This window comes from Carettochelys insculpta, chromosome 8 (assembly GCF_033958435.1).
Source record: "Carettochelys insculpta isolate YL-2023 chromosome 8, ASM3395843v1, whole genome shotgun sequence".
NCBI lineage: Eukaryota > Metazoa > Chordata > Testudines > Carettochelyidae > Carettochelys > Carettochelys insculpta.
In genome coordinates, this window is record NC_134144.1 from 3,670,659 (window position 1) to 3,689,831 (window position 19,173).

Genomic DNA, 19,173 nt, shown 5'->3' on the forward strand with positions numbered 1-19,173 from the left:
GGGGCTGAGATCCCAGGCACGGGAGGGGGCGGTGCCGGCCCCGCAGTGGAGGGGCAAGGCAACATCAAAAACCAGGCACCGCAGTCCATCTCTGGACAGGGCTGCGCTGCTGTTAGCACCAAGCCCTTCCCCTGTGATACACACGCCGCACCGAAGGCCTGTGTCTCCACCGGCCCATCTGGAAAAAAGAAACAAAAAAAAAAACAAAAAAACCCTCCTTCTCTGTTCCTCTAACCAATGTCACCATGGCTTGGGCCACCTTCACCATTTCTGGGATTGGATCACCTGGAGTACTGTCACAAGCCAGTTTCACCTCTATCTGTGTCGTCGCGGAGGTCTCGCTCTCCCAGACATTGGGGGTACACACCCTGTGAGTGGTCCAGGTCTCCATCCCCGGACCCTTGCCCACGCTGCCATGGTCGTCCTTATCATGCTGGACACAGACAAACCACAGGCCTACACCCAGGGGCAGGTCCCCCCCTGGCCGCTCAATACCCCCGTGGGCACTCCCGATCAGGGACGGAAACACAGTTGTCTCAAGGGAGTTAATTTTAGAACCCCGAGACTTTCCTTCACGATCCTCCAGCGAGCAAGTGTATCATTGACCGCAGGAACCCGAGGGTTCGAGGGAGGTTTACCTCAGTGGTTCCTCCTCATCCTCCCCAGATGAGGCCATGGCGCCCGGGGATATGTCTCCCCCGGATGACCTTAAACAGTTTCAGGAGCTGTTTAAAAGGGTGCAGGAGAAACATCACAAACTCCTGAAAAATTTGAGACCCCCGGCTTCATCCAAAATTGCTATTCTGCTGGACGAAGCCATTCTGGAGTCAGCCACTACTATATGGCAGGCTCTGTCCTCTGTTCCGCCTACGAACAAGAGAGCGAATAAGAAGTACTTCGTCCCGGCAAAGGGCATGGCGTTCCTCTTCAGTCACCCACAACCAAATTCTTTGGTGGTCGGGTCGTCCCAGCAGAGGTCAAAGGCTTCTCAGTACAAATCGGGGGATCGGACAAAGATGCTAAGAAGCTAGAGCTGTTTGGCAGGAAGGTATATTCCTCTCCGATCTTGCTATTGAGAGTGGCAAGTTATGGGCACACCTAGCAAACCATAATTTTGATAATTACTCTGGGCTTATTCCCCTCATGGATCCACTTCCGGAAGGTAAAAACCCGGTGTTAAAGGCCATTATTCAAGAGGGCTACGCAGCATCGCGGACGGGAGTCCAGATTGCCCTGGACGTGGCGGACACGGTGGCACATTCAACGGCTACAGCAGTGGTAGAGAATCCTGGCCCCAGACGTCGGGTATCTCGAGGGACCTACAGGCGAAGATCGTGGACCTTCCCTTTGATACACAAAAACTGTTTGCAGACTCAGCCGACTCAGTCCCTCACTCCAGTAAGGACTCGAGAGCTACACTTAGAACCTCGGGCATTTATACTTCCCCATACAGGAGGGAAAAATTTTATCCTCAGCAAAGACACTACGCTTACAACCACAGCATGCTCAATATCAACAGGACTACGGCCAAGGGCACTATCAATAGCGGCAACAGTACAGAGCTCCTACGCGACGTTCTCAACAAAGCCGTACACCCTCGAGTCAGGCCCAAAGGCAACAAGTTTGATGGGTATGTTGGGGGCTGCACTATCAATACCCTCGCTCAATGCCACTCTCATCTCATGTTCCATCATTGCCTCAGACCGTTCCACTCCCAATGTCAAAAGATCACCACAGACATATGGGTGCTAGAGATCATAGCCACGCGTTACGCGATCCCCTCCCAGTCGCTTCCACCGACGAAGCCTCCCACCAGGCCTCACCTCAGGGACGCTGCCACGAGGCGAGGCTCAAGCAGAAGGTGACTCACCTTATGTTCATAAGGGCGGTGGAAAGAGTGCCGGAATAATTCCAGGGGAAGATATTTATTCATGCTACTTCCTACCAGGGAAGAAAACAGGACACTGGAGGCCCATCTTAGATCTTCGGGGCCTCAACCGTTACTTGCGCAAGCAACGGTTTCGGATGATCACAGTTGCCTTGGTACCCGCGGCACTGGACGATGGAGACTGGGTTGCAGCACTCGACTTACAAGATGCTTACTTTCATATAACAATCCACCCGGCACACAGACGCTTCCTCCGCTTCGCGGTCGGCCAGGAGCGCTTCCAGCACAGGGTTCTTCCGTTTGGCCTCTCCTTGGCCCCCAGAGTCTTTACCAAATCCTGGCAGTGGTGTCAGCCTACCTGCACAGACAGGGGGTGTTTTATTTTTCCCATATCTGGGCGACTGCCTGCTAAAAGGGGCCTCGAAGGCAGAGGTCTCACGCATGATACGTGTCACAGTGGACACGTTTCTTCGCTGGGCCTAGTCATCAACCTCGCAAAGTCAAAGTCCGAACCCACACAACATATAGAGTTCATAGGGGCACGCATAAACTCTATCGCAGCAAGGGTGTACCTACCCGACGCCTGCTTCCACGCAATCAGTTCGCTGGTGCAAGTCATTACATACAGCCCCACGGTGCCGCTCTTAACGTGCCTACGGCTGCTGGGCCACATGGCGGCAGCGACGTTTGTGGTACAGAGTTCCAGGTTGCACATGTCAAGCCTGCAGCATTGGCTGGCGAGCGTTTACAAACCGGCATCCCACACTGTCCACAGGGTGGTGTCGCCCACAACAGAGGTGCGCAGATCCCTGGCGTGGTGGGAAAACCCTGAGAATCTGCTAGTGGGGGTGCCTTTTCACCAACCACAAATTTCTATTTTCTTACTAACGATGCCTCCCACATGGGATGGGGAGCACACATTGGCGACAAGGTAACGCAAGGGCTGTGGTCCCCTGCGGAACAGACACTGCACGTATCCATACTGGAGCTCAGAGCAGTGTTCAACACCTGCAAACATTTTCGAGATTACCTACATGGCAAAGTAGTCGGGATTCAATACTGACAATATCTCCACTATGTTTCTACATCAATCGACAAGGAGGAGCACGATCCTGTGCCCTATGTGCAGAAGCACTCCGATTGTGGAATCGGTGCATCGCCAACAACATAACATGGAAAGCCTTGTACTTGCCGGGCGCTCACAACGTGAATGCAGATCAGCTGAGCAGGCGCTTCGCAATCACGCACAAATGGCAGATCTGCTCCGATCTGCTACAGCACATTTTTCGTACATGGGGGTTTTTCCCCAGATCCATCTGTTTGCCACCCAGTAAAAAAAAAAAAAAAAAAAAATGTCCCCAGTACTGCTCCAGGGCAGGAGTGGGGCGGGGGTCCCTGGGGGACGCATTCATGTTTTCATGGAAGGGCTCCCTGCTTTACGCATTTCCCCTGCAGCGCTTATCCGCAAGGTCTTGCACAAAGCCAGAAGGGAGAGAGCTCGCATGATACTCATAGTCCCGCTTGGGATCGGCAGCAATGGTTTCCCTTGCTTCTGCGCATGTCGGACTGCCCACCGCTCCCTCTACCGGTGGCGCCAGACTTACTCCCGCGGGCTCAAGGCTCCATAGTGCACCCGCACCCTCAGGGTCTGCACCTACAAACATGGCTAATCCATGGCTCAGCTCTTTAAAGAGCACATGTACAGAGGGAGCACAACAAGTCCTGGAATGTAGCTGAAGGACCTCCACCAGGAGGACTAACAAGCAGAAATGGACTCATTTCACAGCCTGGTGTTCCGCCAAGCAGTTAGCTCCCCTTGACGTTCCTATACCCGTAATACTAGAATACTTACTGGACCTCGAGAGGCGGGCTTTCTCTATCCTCGCTAAAGGACCCCCTCGCTGCTATATCAGCCTTTCGGCATACAGAGGAAGGGCCCACAGTATTCGCCCATCCTATTGTTACCAGGTTCTTGAAGGGGCTGGTAAACCTGTACCCACCCTCGGAAACCGCTTCCACTATCATGGAATTTGGACTTGGTGCTCAGCATGCTATCGGGTCCACCTTTTGAACCATTAGCCACAGTTCCCATACGTCTCCTTACGATAAAAAAAAACAAAAAACAACCTTCCTCCTTGCAACTATGTCAGCCCACAGGGTGAGTGAGCTCGCGGCAGTGATGGCAACACCGCACTGCACAGTATTCTCAAAGGAGGCGGTAACCTTAAGGCTGCACCCAGCCTTTGTTCCAAAAAGTCTCTCCAGAGTCCAATCTTAACGAGCCAATAGTTTTACCCTCGTTTTACCCAAAGCCTCACAGCTCTGGCAAGGGAGGCACGCCTGCATCTCCTAAATGTGAGGAGGGCGTTGGCCTTCTACACAGACAGAGCTAAGTCCTTCTGGAAAACGGACAGGCGTCTAGTCTCTCTCGCTCCTGGGTCAAAAGGAGAAGGTCTCTCTTCCCGGAGAATCTCAAAGCACATTGTGCCCTGTATAACAATGTGCTTCGAACTTCGAAAGACTCCTTTGCTGGCCCCGCCCAGGGCTCACTCCACCAGGGCGGTGGCGGCGTCAACAGCCTTATTCAAGGGCATCGCGTTAACAGACATCTGTAGAGCAGCGACCTGGTCATCCTATGACGCCTTCGCCAAGCATTATGCCCTGCCTTGGGTATTCTGAGAGGATACCCGTCTGTCGACAGCAGTCCTCTCGGGGGCAAGCTGCACATAAACCGATTACCCACCTCCTTACTTGGGTTACTGCTGGGTAGTCATCTATTGTGGAGCACCCACGGAGACCACTCGAAGAAGAAAGAGAAGTTACTCACCTGTAGTAACGATGGTTCTTTGAGATGTGTCCCCGTGGGTGCTCCACCACCCGCCCATCCTCCCCGCTTTGGATCTCTGTCTAGTGTTTTTCAGGAGCATCCGAGGCGGTTGGTCAAGGAACTGGCGGGGACCGGATCGTGCACGCGGCCGGGGGTGTGCAGGGGGGTGGCGCGCGCTGGCGCATGCGCAATCCAGGAGAAACTGCTGGAAGATTTCCGATCTGCGGCGCCGGGCAAGCCTGACACCTATTGTGGAGCACCCACGGGGACACATCTCGAAGAACCATCGTTACTACAGGTGAGTAACTTCTCTTTCCCAGGCCTCTCAGTTCAAGCCTAAGTTCTCCAGTTTTGTCACCTTCTGAGTTAGCGGTGAGAAATCTGGAGCTCTACTGCAAAAGAACTGCTCAGGGTTAAAAATACTGATTCAACTGTGGAAATATCAAGTATGTAGTGAGAGAAAATTCTCAGTTGGGGGCCTTGCAAAGTGAAATATACATGGTACCCGAAAATTGAACAATTACATACTGGTTTAAAAGCACAATATCTCAATTCAGATATCTTCATCTTATTGTTTTAATTCTGAGAGAGATCATAATTATGTGTATTTTCTCCTGAAGCATTTGATGTTGGCCACCGTAAAAGACATGATACTGGAGTAAGTGGAACATTAATCTGATCTAGTATGGTATTCTTATATTCTCACATAAATATTCAGAAAAAACTAAATAATTTAAGAATGTGATGTTTTTAGTGTAGTGGTTATATTAAGAGTATTCCATCATGGGCCATTTTTACAAAACAGTTTGTGTTTTTGTACTCAACTTCGAAGTGCTCTATTCTCACAGGGTTATAACAAGCAGAGTTGATTTGTGTTGATACAAATTATTTTCTCATCCCAGCCATTTGTCATACAGTTCATACATCTACACCTACCACCTACCAAAATACACATAGTTATGATCTCTCTGTCAAGTAAAACAATAAGATGAAGAAATCTGAATTGATATTGTGTTTTTAAACTGGTATGTAACTGTTCAATTTTCTGGTACCATGTATATTTCACTTTGCAAGGCCCCCAACTGAGAATTTTGCATTCCTTCTCGGGAAAAGTTCCATACTGCTTCATCAAGGGATAGAGTGCCTGAGGAACATACCCAGAGCACCACTAGCAGTGTGTTGGAAGGTGGACTGTGCTTGGGAAGAAGGGCCCAGAATGGGTGTGCATACAGCTGGAGGGAATGTGGGTGAGGAGTGTCTTTAGAAAACAGTGTGCTGAAGTATTTTATAAGAAGGGAACCATGTGGCAGCCTAGACCTTGGGTGAGCGCAAAACACTGTTACCTGTCATGGTTACTGAGAATAAACCACATTCGACACAAATCATATTAATTGCAACCTGTTAAGCAACCTGTAAAAAGTTGTTGTATATAACCTTATACTGATTGTGTGCCAAGTTGCAATTAAATGAGATGTCCAATATGTTTTATATAACATTAAATATAATATTTTATATATATATAAATTATCTTAGAGCATCATACAAGCACTTAAAGTATAATTAATACCTAGCTATTACCTTAGTGATTTTGTTGTCTCTGAAGGCTCAGATAATTGTGCTCTGACCTTTTATAAAGTGGTCTGTTTTTATTTTTAAATTTAAATCTTGTGAATTATTAACTCCACTAGATGTCAGTGTCATCCTAGGAACTGAATGCAGGTTAACAAATTTTAAAGTACACTCAACTGAAAATTCTTACAGCTCCATTTAGAAAAGTCTGCCAACTTGCTCTTGTTCTAATATGGATAGGATACAGTGGGCTGGTTATATGTACTTGTGATGTAGAAAACCAGGGGTGGCCTAACACTGGAATAGGCAGAAGAGATGCATAAATGGCTTTTTCTTCATTTCCCATCTTCAAGGAGAGGGTTATAAAAGAATATGTAAAGTTAACTCTGTCTTCCAAAGCCAACTGAATCAAACTATGTTTGCCTTACAAAAGCAGGTTGTCTTTATACTATTTGTCTGTTCCTTTAAGGGGGAGGAGAGAAACAAAATTGTTTTAACTATTGAAAGGGCACTTTTAGTTTTTTAAGCCACACTAAAAACAGTTTATTTTATTTGAAAAGGGTAAATATTTTATAGTTATAATAAGCAAATCCCCTCAGTTTTCATTAATTACATCCCTGGATTAATTATTACACTATTGATATTAAATAATATTTAACATTGTTTAATTATTGACCCTGCATAAAATTTTAGTTCTGATTGAAACACCCCTTATAAGTGTTAAAGTTCTTTGCAGTCCAGTAGTAGGTAATTGACTTATAGGTTTGTATAAATAATCTTTAAAGGCAAGTTTTAGACATTACCATGGCCTTTTTGAAGTGATCTACTTGGGTGAGTCATGGTAAGTAGTTTAATTATGTAGTGCCACATAATATTGTGTTTTACAATATCTTTGTGTAAAACCACACGTCTTAGAAATAAAGGCAACTGTACAACAAATTGGCATAATATTATTGAGTGAATAAATGGCACATACTTTTCCATTAGTACTGTCGTGAGGAACAGGGATTCAGTTTTTACTGCTGTTTTGTAACATAAGTAAATTCTGCCTTAGTTATAGTTTGGGGATGTTTGAGAAGGTGGTGCAAGTGTTACTTGCTTGGCTGGATCTTAGTCATTTCAATTTAATTGACACTGGTCGTGTGCCACAATACGTTCCTTTCCACCCCCACCCAACATGCACTTTTCAGTTCTCATTGGCAGTGAACCCCTCTACCACATTGTTTTAAATAGTAAATGGACAAAGTGTCCTTTTGCCTATTTATGTGCTTATAGTGAGGGAGGGTTTGAAGAGTTTTAAAAATAGTCAAGTCACTGTGTAGTATACACAGCAACTGGTCTTACATCTTCACTAGACATCAACTTTCTATATCGGAGTTGTTGCAGTATTTATTTTTTCCCATTGGCAGCATAACAGATCAATAAATGCTGCATTTCTGCAAGAGTTTTGACAAACTTACTGTAAATGAATGAAATTCACCTGTTTGTAGAGTTCATATTAGGATTTAAGATCTGCATAAGTCTTCCCTAGGGTGTACTTCTGCAGATATGACTGATAATGTCCAAAGACAGATTTTAGATAGTCATAGCAACTATTTCTCTGATTTGAGTGAGCCTCCAGCCAATAGGGATAAGTCAAAGCATCTGTTTCCCATGTGAACTAAACTATCATTACATTAGGTAATGTTACTGAACAATTTTGTGTGACTTTATATTGATTCTGAATTAAAATCGATACTTTGATCACTGTCAGTACTAAAAGATTAGTATATGTAACCATTGTGCTACCGAGAACTTTTCTTCATTTTTAATATCCAGACTCCTCAATCCAGGTTGGATCTTCATTGTGAGAGGTGCTGTACATATACATAATAAAAGTCTTTACACACCAAATAAAGTATATTCCAAATAATGGATTGTCATAGGATATGCAGTTTAGATATTAGGATTCTACTATAATTCTGTTCAGACAGTGCCTGGTCCAAAGGAGCTATGGACTGCATAGAATGGCAGTGCATAGTGCTGATGGCTTAGTCATTTGTGTGCTGTTTGTTTTTTGTATTTAATGAAATTTTGTAGCACTACTACGTAGAATATGGGAACTACTAAACAGTGTTTGTTCATTCTGAATGCTGCCCAGTGGTTGTCAACGTCTTTATGTTTACTGCAGCATCTAAGACACACCATCATTTAGGGACCTCAGTATCACGTTGGTACATCATGCTGAATTAAAGAAACATTGCCAAACTGAAATCTGAAAATTTGGTATTTACCATACATAACAATAATAGCTGTTCACTATAACTAGCTATTAGAGTAGCAAAAATACCTATTATTTTTACCTTGTGCATTTGGCAGCACCTAGCGTAGAGTTGCTTTCATTACTCCCTTTCTCTATTCACTTAATTGCTTACCTGCTGAAAAGACCCTGATAAAGATGTAAAAGGGAGCAGAAAACCCCAGTCAGCAGGGCCGACAGCCAGTGCGGGGTCAATAGTGGAAGGAGTGGGGCCTCTGGCACTTGGCTCTCAACACTGTTCAAATCACAGTGTCTTGCCCCCCCACCCCGCCCTTTCCCTCAGAGCCACGTGCAGTAGCTGAGCAGCACTGCCACATCACTTCAAAGGGGCCCAGGGCAAAAGCCTCCTCCCTGCATCAGTATTTATTGATTTTTTTTTTTTTTTTAGTTGGAACACACTACTAAAGTGTGTACCATTTGATTTTTTTTTCTTTTTAAAAATTGTATAGTTTTACAATATATCAAGTTAATCACGTCCCTTTTAAATGCTGGGCTAGCTACCTTCAGTTCCCTGCAATATGTTTTAGGGAAGAGGAGCAATGGTTAGTTGCCCTGGAAATTGGATCTCAGACATCCAGCTAGTTTTGCTTTCTCTCTGTTATTTTTTTATGTAATTCCCTGGCACATAATTCCACAGCTCTAAGCTATAGTACCTAGTAGTAGGAGCTGATCCACACCAAGCCTGGAATAGCACAGGTCCCCTGCTGGGTAAATATGCTTAGTAGCATAGTGTTTCTTGGACTATTTCTCTCTTCCCTGGCAAAGCTAGCACATACTGTGATCTTCTTCCTTATATCCTTTCCCTTACTGGATGAGCTAATGTGGAAAATCATGTGGTTGGATTCTACACATGAATCCAACCTATGCCCCTATTTCCAATGTCTGTTATGACATCTCTTTTCCACTGTATTGAAAATCCAAAGCAGTATATTACATCGCTCTGATTTTCATTAGCTCTCCATTCTGTTGCTGGACACCACAAGTATATTCATTTCATATATCATTGGCAATTTGAAAACCACATGAAAATGTTTCCCCATTTTCAATTTTATGTGAGTAATGTTCCCATTGGAAAGTAATGGAGTGAAGTTGTCACTTGTCAGCACGGTTATTAAGGAGGACGACTCTCAGATCCTTCTCTCTTAATAAAATAAATCTGTCAGAAAATCATCATGCTTGCACATCTCACAATGTAAAGGACAAGGATCCAGAGTACTTCTTAAATTTCATTATATTTACTTAATGGCGAGACAAAAATTACACTGCAAATCCCCAGCACCTAAAACAATTCTTGACTAGGTGGAGCTCATATTTCATTTACAGAACATAATAAAGCAATTTACAGAATTTTTTAAACCCCTCCTGGCACACTCCAGATCTTGCTTCTCAGTGCTCTGCCGAAAGTGTTTGGATTTTTCTGGCATCAGTGGTCAGGTTGGTTACAAAGTTACTGTATTCTAACGATTCACAACTTGATGCCATCAAAGGTGCATCATAAAATTATATAGCCAGGTAGCTAATACTCTTCTGAAACATTCAGACATTGGTACATAAATGTATATATTTTGTAGGGTTTTTCAGTAGATAGCTAAAACCTTTCTTCCTTTGAGCTGTTACACACAGCTTTTAAAATGTGTTCCCTGGTGTGCCTTATTTTCCTAGCTTACCTCTTGATTTCCTGTCTCTGAAATTTGAAAGCTTCAGATCCTAGCAAATTTTCAGAAGTGGATGGTGGAGGAAAGTATCATGAAGACATTTTAGAAATAAAATATACAAGATGATGCTGTCACACCATTTTGAAATATTCTGTTATTTCAAAATACATATTCCAGAAATATGGTTTAAACAGGGCATCCCCTATGTGTCAACCAAAATGTTTAACGGAGTGTGAACTGTCACTTTGCTCTGCAGTCTCGGAAGGGGAGTGATCCAGACAAAGAGAAGAAAGTCCTGGAGAGCAGAACAGATAGCATTGGAAGTGGCCGTGCAATCCCAATTAAACAGGTATGCTTTTTTGCTTTCCTGTAGTTAGACACACACCTCAGGTCTTAAACACTATGATGCTGGGCCTGCGTGCCAAGATTTGTTTGATGTGCTCTGGTGATGAATGTGGAAGTCACTCACTTGACATCAATTAGGAGAGGTTCCTGTGTGTATTAAAATAGGATCATTAGAATAAGAAGAGGGAAAATGTGACAACAGGCCTAATGAAGTGCAGTCTGCCGGCCTGCATATGGAGCATGTTTCTAGGCTGAGCTGGCTTCAAAGCCTGCCTTTGTACAGGATGCTTTGATTGGGCCGTTTGCTGCCAGTCGACAGGGGTAAATCAGATCGCTGTACAAGAGCCCCTTGTGATAGCAGAAATAGCCTGATGTGGCCCTAATTTGCTATTGCAGACGGACATCTGAACACTGTTTCAGGCTGGTTTGTAACAACGAGGCAATTAGTTGTGATAATCATAGCTGGTGCGTCAGCTGTGTGCTCTTGTTTGTAATTTGCTAATGAAGGAATTGTAACTTTGATTAGGTTCGGTTTCATTTAGACCTTATTATATAAGAGAACATTTACAGCTGTAATCTGTGGCCTTAATTAAACTTCCTCATTACACAACAGGATTGAACTCAAGGATTTGTTTTGGCCTGTTTTTACTAGCCTAGACGCACGTTCATTAGCCCAGAAACTGGATGTTAAATTGTTACTATGCATACTACTTCCAGTAATACTGGAATCTGCAATGCAGAATGAAATAATTCCCTTGTTCAGTACAATGTAATATGAAATCATGCAGCTGCCAGAGCTGAGCATTTGTGTGGGATAGTTTGCAAACAGTCTTGTCAGCACTAGTTGCAAATTCTGCTTCTCAAATGTGAGCTGTCATTATGTTAGTAGAAAAGGTGCCAAGCAAAAGGCAAAAAGATTCTTCCCTTCTTTCACAGCCACCACTTATTTTCTTTTGTTGCTTTCCCCCTCTTTGCTTGGGCAGGGACTCCTCTCCTTCCTGCATTAGCTTGCTGGCAAGGCTATGTTCTCCTGCTTTGCTTTTGACCTCTAGTTGTGTCTGGCTTTTTGTTTTCTGAAAAGCAGTTTAAAAATATCTGGCACATCAAGTCGTGACGTTGTGTGCTATTATCACTACAGATTTTAATAGAGCAATGTAATTAAGCATGTTGCTATGATTCCAACATACAAGCTTTGGCATTGCAAGTAGGGGAGGAAATTCCAGAATTTGAGGAGTCAGAGAGAGGGCGAGAGCTTTTTCTACCAACCCCTTCCTCCCACGGGGAAGAAAAGAAAAAAATCTAGAACTTGGCATGGTACTTGATTTGATAAGCACTGTAATATTTTGAAATTGATACAGAGTATTAAATTTCAGCACCATGTAGTGAAATGTGGCTGCTGCTCTTGATGTGAGAGGAGAAATGGGGGAAACAAAGAAATATAGTTGTGGCACATTTATTCAAAATTGAGATGCTGGTCTTTCATTTTATAGTAGTTAGACCCATCACAGGGTTTTATGGGCTGGTCTTAGACCTAAAGCTTATGCTGACCTTGTTACATTGATTAGGGCTGTGAAAAATATCATGCCCTGTGAGCCATAGGCCAACGTAACCCCCACTGTAGATGTAGCTGTGTCAATGCAAAAATTCTTCCTTTGCTACCCAGTGCCACTTACAGACTAGTGAGAGTTGGGAGAAGCTTTAGCATCACTGATGCTCACCATGTTATGGGCATTACTTGAGTACTAAGGGGTATAGTAATTCCAAAGTACAGTGAATTGCAGTAAGTCCTTGTGTAGGGTCTGCAATTTTTGCTGTAATTCTTGAGTTTTATGTGGGGGAGAAACGTCAAGGGAATCTACACCCTATATTCCTTCTCTCCTTTACAACAGATTGTTGAATTGACTGGCAGATTTTCATCTATTTTTTTTCCTTCTCCATAGATGTTGCCTGAACACGTTCTTTGTGTTATTTTTCTTCATATGATGTAAACAATCTTTCAGTCTGCATCTTAGTTTGTTTAAGTATTGGAAAAACTAGGCATACAAACTAATTTTTCAGCAATCGTTAAAATAAAGAGATTAGTTTGAAGCTGTCAGTTTATTAAAAATGTAACAGTTTATTCAAAGTTAATTTGCTCCATATGCTTCCTTTTCAAAGCTTATGTCATCAGTTATAAGTTGTAAAAGTGCTTCAGCACTTAAAACCCTGAAGGCGGTGAATAGTTCTATTAAGTCAACTTTAAGTCTACTTTAAGTCATTCAGGTAACTACTCCCACACATTTATCCCCCCTCACATAAATGACACACAGAGAAGATGTCTAAATAGGAGATGTCTGTTACACTTGGCTAATTGTTTACGGTATCATCTCTCATCAGTCCTGAATCTTTGATTACAGCTACATCTAGGTAAACTGCTAACACTATTATATTCAAGTTTCACAGCTGTGAATGAGATTACAAAATTTGAGTAAAACTTCATGTTTACTTTTACATGCTGTGGTGTAAAAAATTCCCAAGATAGCACTAATTTATTTCAGTGAAAAGGAAATCATAGGGAAGTAGAAAGATGCTTCCGTTTTACTGGGAAGTACAGTACAGATTGCAATGTTAATGTCTTTAATATTGCAAAAATATCATTGTGCATCGTTAGTCTATTTCATTCCATATTTGCCTTATTTACCCTCCTAGTAGTCCAGTTGTGACCTTGTTGCACTGCCTCATACTAGAGGTTATTGTCTATCAGTGACTCCAGCTATGCTAAAAGTTCCTGTGACTGCAGGATTATTCCTTAAGCTGCTCTTGTAAGTAAAAGCTTTGCTATCTTTATATGTGCACACACAGTTTTCCACTATGCCATTGGGCCTTCTTCAAAAGACTGTAGCTGTTGTACCTTTTTCAGATCTGTTGTCAATGTGATTTTTTAACTCTATGTGGATTCTTATAGGTCAGTCATTACTATAATATTGTGAAGATGGGCTAGCAAGCGAGTACTCTAGGAGCAAGGCAGAAAAAAGCCTTTCCCCTGGGAGTCTAAGTTCATCATTATGGGCAAGAACGGGGAGAATTCATGGTGGTGTTTGCAGTAGTACTTACTCTGTAAAGAACAAACAAACAAAAAAAAAACCCTGTGCTATAAAATTACAATTGAAATTATGTTACAGTAGATTCTGACTCCCCCATTCTATGGCAAAAGATTAGTCTCTAAACCATGTTTGGAAAAAAAAAAAAAAAAAAGTTCACATTTTGAAGGGAAGGGTTAGTGGACCCCGTTCCTGTGCTGCTTCTAGATGGTCCTTCATCACACTCTAGGTGCTTAGAAATGGATCCCCTGAGTAAGAAATCAGGTATTATCCTCTCTGGTTTAGAGGACAACATTAAGGTTGGGTGGGCAGTGTGAATCAGTGGGTGAAGGATTCCATGTGGGAGAGGAACAGACAAGATCCCTTAAAGGTTCATGTTAATATTATGTTCTAACTTTTTTAAAAGATCTAGATTTTTGCTGCAGGAAATATAATCTTGTTTTGGGTGTTAGACTGCATGGAAACCTGCTCTCAATCTTGATGTTCTGCTCGCATAAAGTCAGTTATACTGCATCACTGATCTGCCTGGCTATGCTGGCAAACGTATATAGTGTAGATCTGGCTTACACTTTTTGTTTGTAGGTTTTCCAGTCTTTTAAATGAACACCATGTATAAACCTGATTGGGTATGTGCTCCACAGGTCTTGGTCTGACCAATATTCTGAATAAGCAGGGGAAAACTAAGGGAAGGAAAAGCTCAGAAGGTTGCAGCTTTCTGTTTAAGGTGTGTTATGCGCCAGAGAACGTGTATCTTCTCTAGTCTGATGTGTAGAGTTTCAGAACCAGGGCTTGCTTCAGCGTTTTCCAGAAAAACTCAACCTTCTGCCAGGAAGAAAATAAACAGCTCTTCATCTACTAAGTCCTTTTAAAGCAGTATATAATCATAAACTTTCCAGTTTCTCATTGCTTTTCAATTCAATGGTCAGGGTATGCCTGTGGCTACATAACATAGAGTGGCCATACTGGGTCAGACCAAAGGTCTGTCTCCTAACAGTGGCCAAAGCCAGATGCCCCAGTGGCACCCCTGCATGCAGTATTCAAGATATGGGTATACCATGGATTTATATGGAGGCAGTATATTTTATCTTATCTTTCCGTTTCCTTTGGGATTATATTCCCCAATGTGCATTACTTTGCATTTATCAACATTGATAAATTTATCTGCCATATTGTTGCCCAGTCATCCACTTATGTAAGATCTTTCATCGCAGTGTGCTTGGGACTTAACTATTTTGAGAAATTTTGTATCTGCAAATTTTGCTACCTCATACTTTCCTTTTTCAGCTCCTTTATGAATACATTGACTAGAACTGGTCCCAGTACAGATTCCCAGAGAATACCAATATACACTTCTCTCCAGTCTGAAAACGGGCCATTTATTCTTACCCTTTGTTTTAACCTTTTAATCCAATGGTGCCCAATGATAATTGAAGAATCTCCACACCTGTGGTTGTTATCCTTCCATATTCGCCACTGCCCCCCATACCCACTCTAAATAAATGACCTCCCCCCAGAGCCAGGCACCCCCCAGGCTCCCCCTGCTTTAATTGAATGCCCTCTCCTGCCCTCAGAGCCAGGTGCACACCCCCCCAACACACATGCAAACAGACTCACTAGAGCTGCCTCTGGGGCCCAAGCTGCTCCAGGGCCTGAGCTAGGACTCTCCAGGGTGGCTGCTGGAGCCACACCAAGGCCACTGCCATCAACACCGTGCGCTTGTCCCACCAAGTGGTGGGGCGTATGTGTGGAGCGGATGGAGGACACTCCACGTTTGTGGCTTTGAGGAGCCGCATGCAGCTCCAAAGCCCAGAATTGTCACACCATGGTGTCCTGTTTGCCACATGTGGATAGTGGTGAACTTATTGGACACTGTGGTTTTAACCAGTTACCGGCCAATGAGAGGGAGGACCTTCTCTCTTACTCCATGACAACTTACTTTGCTTAAGAGCCTTTGTTGAGGCACCTTGTCAGAAGCTTTCTGGACACCTAAGTATGGTATTTCCCCTTATCCACATGATTGTAGTCCCCTCAAAGAATTCTAGTATATTGGTGGAGAATTTTTTTTTTTTCTTTTCATGACCTGGAACTAAGCTCTCTTCTGCTTATTCTCATGTGAGATATCACACATTATCTCAATAATTTTAAAATGTATCTTCATTATTTCTGCAGTGAATATCCATTCCTCTCCAAAAATACGAAGCCCTCCCACAAAAAAATAAAAAAACAGTTTCAATAAAACAACCATTTGGAATGCTTTACATGAGCCATTTTGAAGCTATTGTGAAAAACCTCCCCACCCAAAATATCAACCAGGTGACTTTTCAAAAAATTATTTGAAAATTTGTGTGCTGATTTTCACCAAATTTACTCTAGTATGAGAACTAGCATGTCAAATTTCAGGAAGCTCAGTTTCTTTTTGGCAATTTAGGGGAGCTGAAAATCAAGATTTAAGATGGGAAGATAGCTTTAAACTTAACTGAAGAGTAACTTTAGCTGGCTCGAATATTTGTGTTCCCCGATTTTCCATTAAAAACAAAGAACCCTACCCCCAAAAAAAAACTATAATAAAAGATGATTGCACAGATGTTACCTCAAAAATTAAGAATTTTTTCCTCTGTGTGCATGCATGATACATGCTTTAATTACATGAACATATACTGATGCAGGAAAAATCTGTTGTTTCAGCCTTAGTGATACATATGTAACATCTCATAATACTGTATTCCACTCTGTATGCCCATCAAGCAGAGTTCAGGAAAATTATTTATATAAAAGCCAGAAAAATGTCAGCCTAAAAGTTGAAATTTCTCGCAGATTATGAACAACTTATAAAAATAAGAGGTTCAACTGGATAGACTTTACTGTAGCTTTTGCTGGCTTTGCTACTGTAATAAGATTAAGATAAATCATTAATGCAAGATGAAATAAGAAAAATATCCTATTCTATTCTTTATTTAAAAAAATTTTGTAAGATTTAAGCTTTGTTTCCTGCAGTGAGTGAATATTCGAAAAAGCTGTATCAGTCAAGCCATTTTTTTAGATTCATATGCTTCCTACTATGCTTTTCTAGTTGGAATGCTTTGGGAAGGTTTATGTTGTTTATTTTTGTGGTCTTGCTAAACCTCCATTAGTAGGACATATTCAAATAAAAAATCACAACAAGAAAAATAAAAGCAAGGAGCGCAGCTCAGCGGTGAGTGGGCTTGTCATGTATTAATTTTTCATTGCTGTGGAGAATTGTACATACATAATCACTTGATTGCAGTGGGAGTTAGCGAGCTCCTATGGTGTCATTTGCATAAATCTTGTTAAGTCAATGGCAGTTAATGAAGTACAAATGAGCCTGGAGAAGGTGACATGCAAATCGTGGGTGGCAGATGGGAGGTCTGTTTTTGGGATGGCAGCTGTGTGCTCTTTCTTTTCATTCACCCCCCGTTTTCCCCCCCCCCAGATTTGAGTGTAAATAAATACATAAGAGTTGGCCTGGCTTTCTGATTTCATAGATTGTTCAGTTTGGCATTTGCTCTTAATCACAGATGCTCATATTATTGTGTAACTGAACTATATAACCTTGACTCTGCTTTTACCCAAAATTGAAAGGCACGGCTTTGTTGGAAATGACTTTTGACGTGACACTTGAGCTGTTCAGTCACATTTGTCAGCATGATATTTTTGTCCCAAAATTAAGCAATTAAAAAGAAAAGATGCATCTTTTAGAATAACAAATACCAAATTTTGTTTAAATGTAAATATTTCCTTGCAACACTACAAATCACAAATCATGTTTATGGAAAAGCTACTTTCAGGTAGTGAAGTGGGGGAATAACAGTATCTTCATGGTCCTAAGATAAAAAGATGACCTGTGAAGATGAGGTACCAGAATCCAGTAAGATTTTTAGTCTTTTTTGTAAAGAGCCATATTAAGGGAGCTTCTAGAACCTAAGTCTTGTAAGGCTTTTAGGCAATGAACAGAATGGTCCTTTTCCTCTAGAAATCTGGGGCATTCAACACATATTAGACATATTATTTGAATTTGGTGCTTTGCCAGTGTAGTTGCTCCCATTGAAAACGAAACATAATTTTAAATATTTGTCTGTGCCAATATCCGTGTGGACCTTTGTTAGTGAAGGTAGGTCTAAACAGCAAAATTATTTCAAAATAACAGCTGCTTTTCAAAAAAAAAATATCCTAACGTCTATACAATGCAACTGCTATTATGAAATAATTTTGAAATTGTGGTTGGCTTATTTCAAAATAGATAAACCTCATTCTACAAAGAATAGTGACTATCTCAAAATATGTATTTCAATTAGGCTTCATTTCCTGTCTTAACAGAACCTATTTTGAAACGAGCCATAGTATGTCCAGTGGCTCTGTTTTGAAATAGTCTCTGTGTGTGTAGATGCTGTATTTCAAAATAGCCAAGTGTTATTTTGAAATGCATTTTTGTGTGTAGCAGTGTTGTTTCAAAAGTCTTGCAGAATATATTATATCAAAATAAGGCTTCTGTGTAGATGTACCATAAATTACATGAAGTAACTGCATTGGTTAAGCATTTTTTCTGTTTAATATTAATCTTTTTTTTTTTTTTTTTTTTTGAAACATGCATTATCACTTCTGAAATAATAGGTCTCAGTAAATTTACACTTGTAATGTCTAAATCTGACTTCAGTAAGGAAAAATATTCTGTTAGAGCCAGTGGAAAATTGAAAATATTGTTTCAACAAACAGATTTTTTCGTGAAAATATTTTACTTGGAGTCAACTTCTCATTGTTTGGGTAAAGAAATAATTTGGAAACTTTTTAAAAAGTTATGTTTTATTTTGAAAACCTGTTTTAATTTGCTTTTTTCCTCACTGGCAAAAGCAAGAAGGAAAGTAAAAAGTATTTCATATCATATTTTCCAACCTCCCAAAAAAGTTGTGGAACTGCTTTGTCATAAAACGCCAAAGGAATAGTACCATTGACTTTTATTCATACCTTGTGAAATACTGTCACAAAACCGTCTCTTTTCCTGTGTGAAATACTGGCATATTTGGGATCTTCATTCTAGGTTGTCTGTTTTGAATCCATCACCTAGACATATGAAAACAGACAAGTAAAATAAAAATGACTAAAGACATAAGGAAAAACGACTCTGATTTTAAAACACATACAGGAAATCAAAACAAGTTTGTTTTAGTTATTTGATTGCTTCTTAAATTAGAAATACTGGATCTTTTCTATGCTGCTTGTACTGGAAGACTCCCTGGAGAATTCGTGAGTTTGCTTTGCTGCTTCGTTCCTTATTCCACCCTACTCTGTGTACTTTGTGTTTATTTAGATTATAAATTTTCATGTCAGGAATTGTTTCTGACGTATGTTTGCACACCGCCTATCATAGTGGTGCTCAGAACTCAAGCGTGTTGGGACACTGCTGCAATGAGCAACTGACATGCAACAATTTATATGGAGGAAAAAATGGTAGTCTATTTAAAACTTTGCTTTCTCTTTTCTGTGACAAGTAGAGA

General features: G+C 41.6%; 1 protein-coding gene across 6 annotated transcripts in view; it reads left to right on the plus strand.

The window, feature by feature from the left end:
* Nucleotides 1-19,173, plus strand: part of AGAP1 (ArfGAP with GTPase domain, ankyrin repeat and PH domain 1) — a 507,914-nt gene that overhangs the window by 246,789 nt on the left and 241,952 nt on the right. For all 6 annotated transcript variants that reach the window (XM_075000598.1, XM_075000599.1, XM_075000597.1 and 3 more), the window contains one exon: nucleotides 10,495-10,587. In XM_075000598.1, the coding sequence (XP_074856699.1) occupies nucleotides 10,495-10,587 (93 nt within the window). The remainder of the gene's footprint in view (nucleotides 1-10,494; nucleotides 10,588-19,173) is intronic.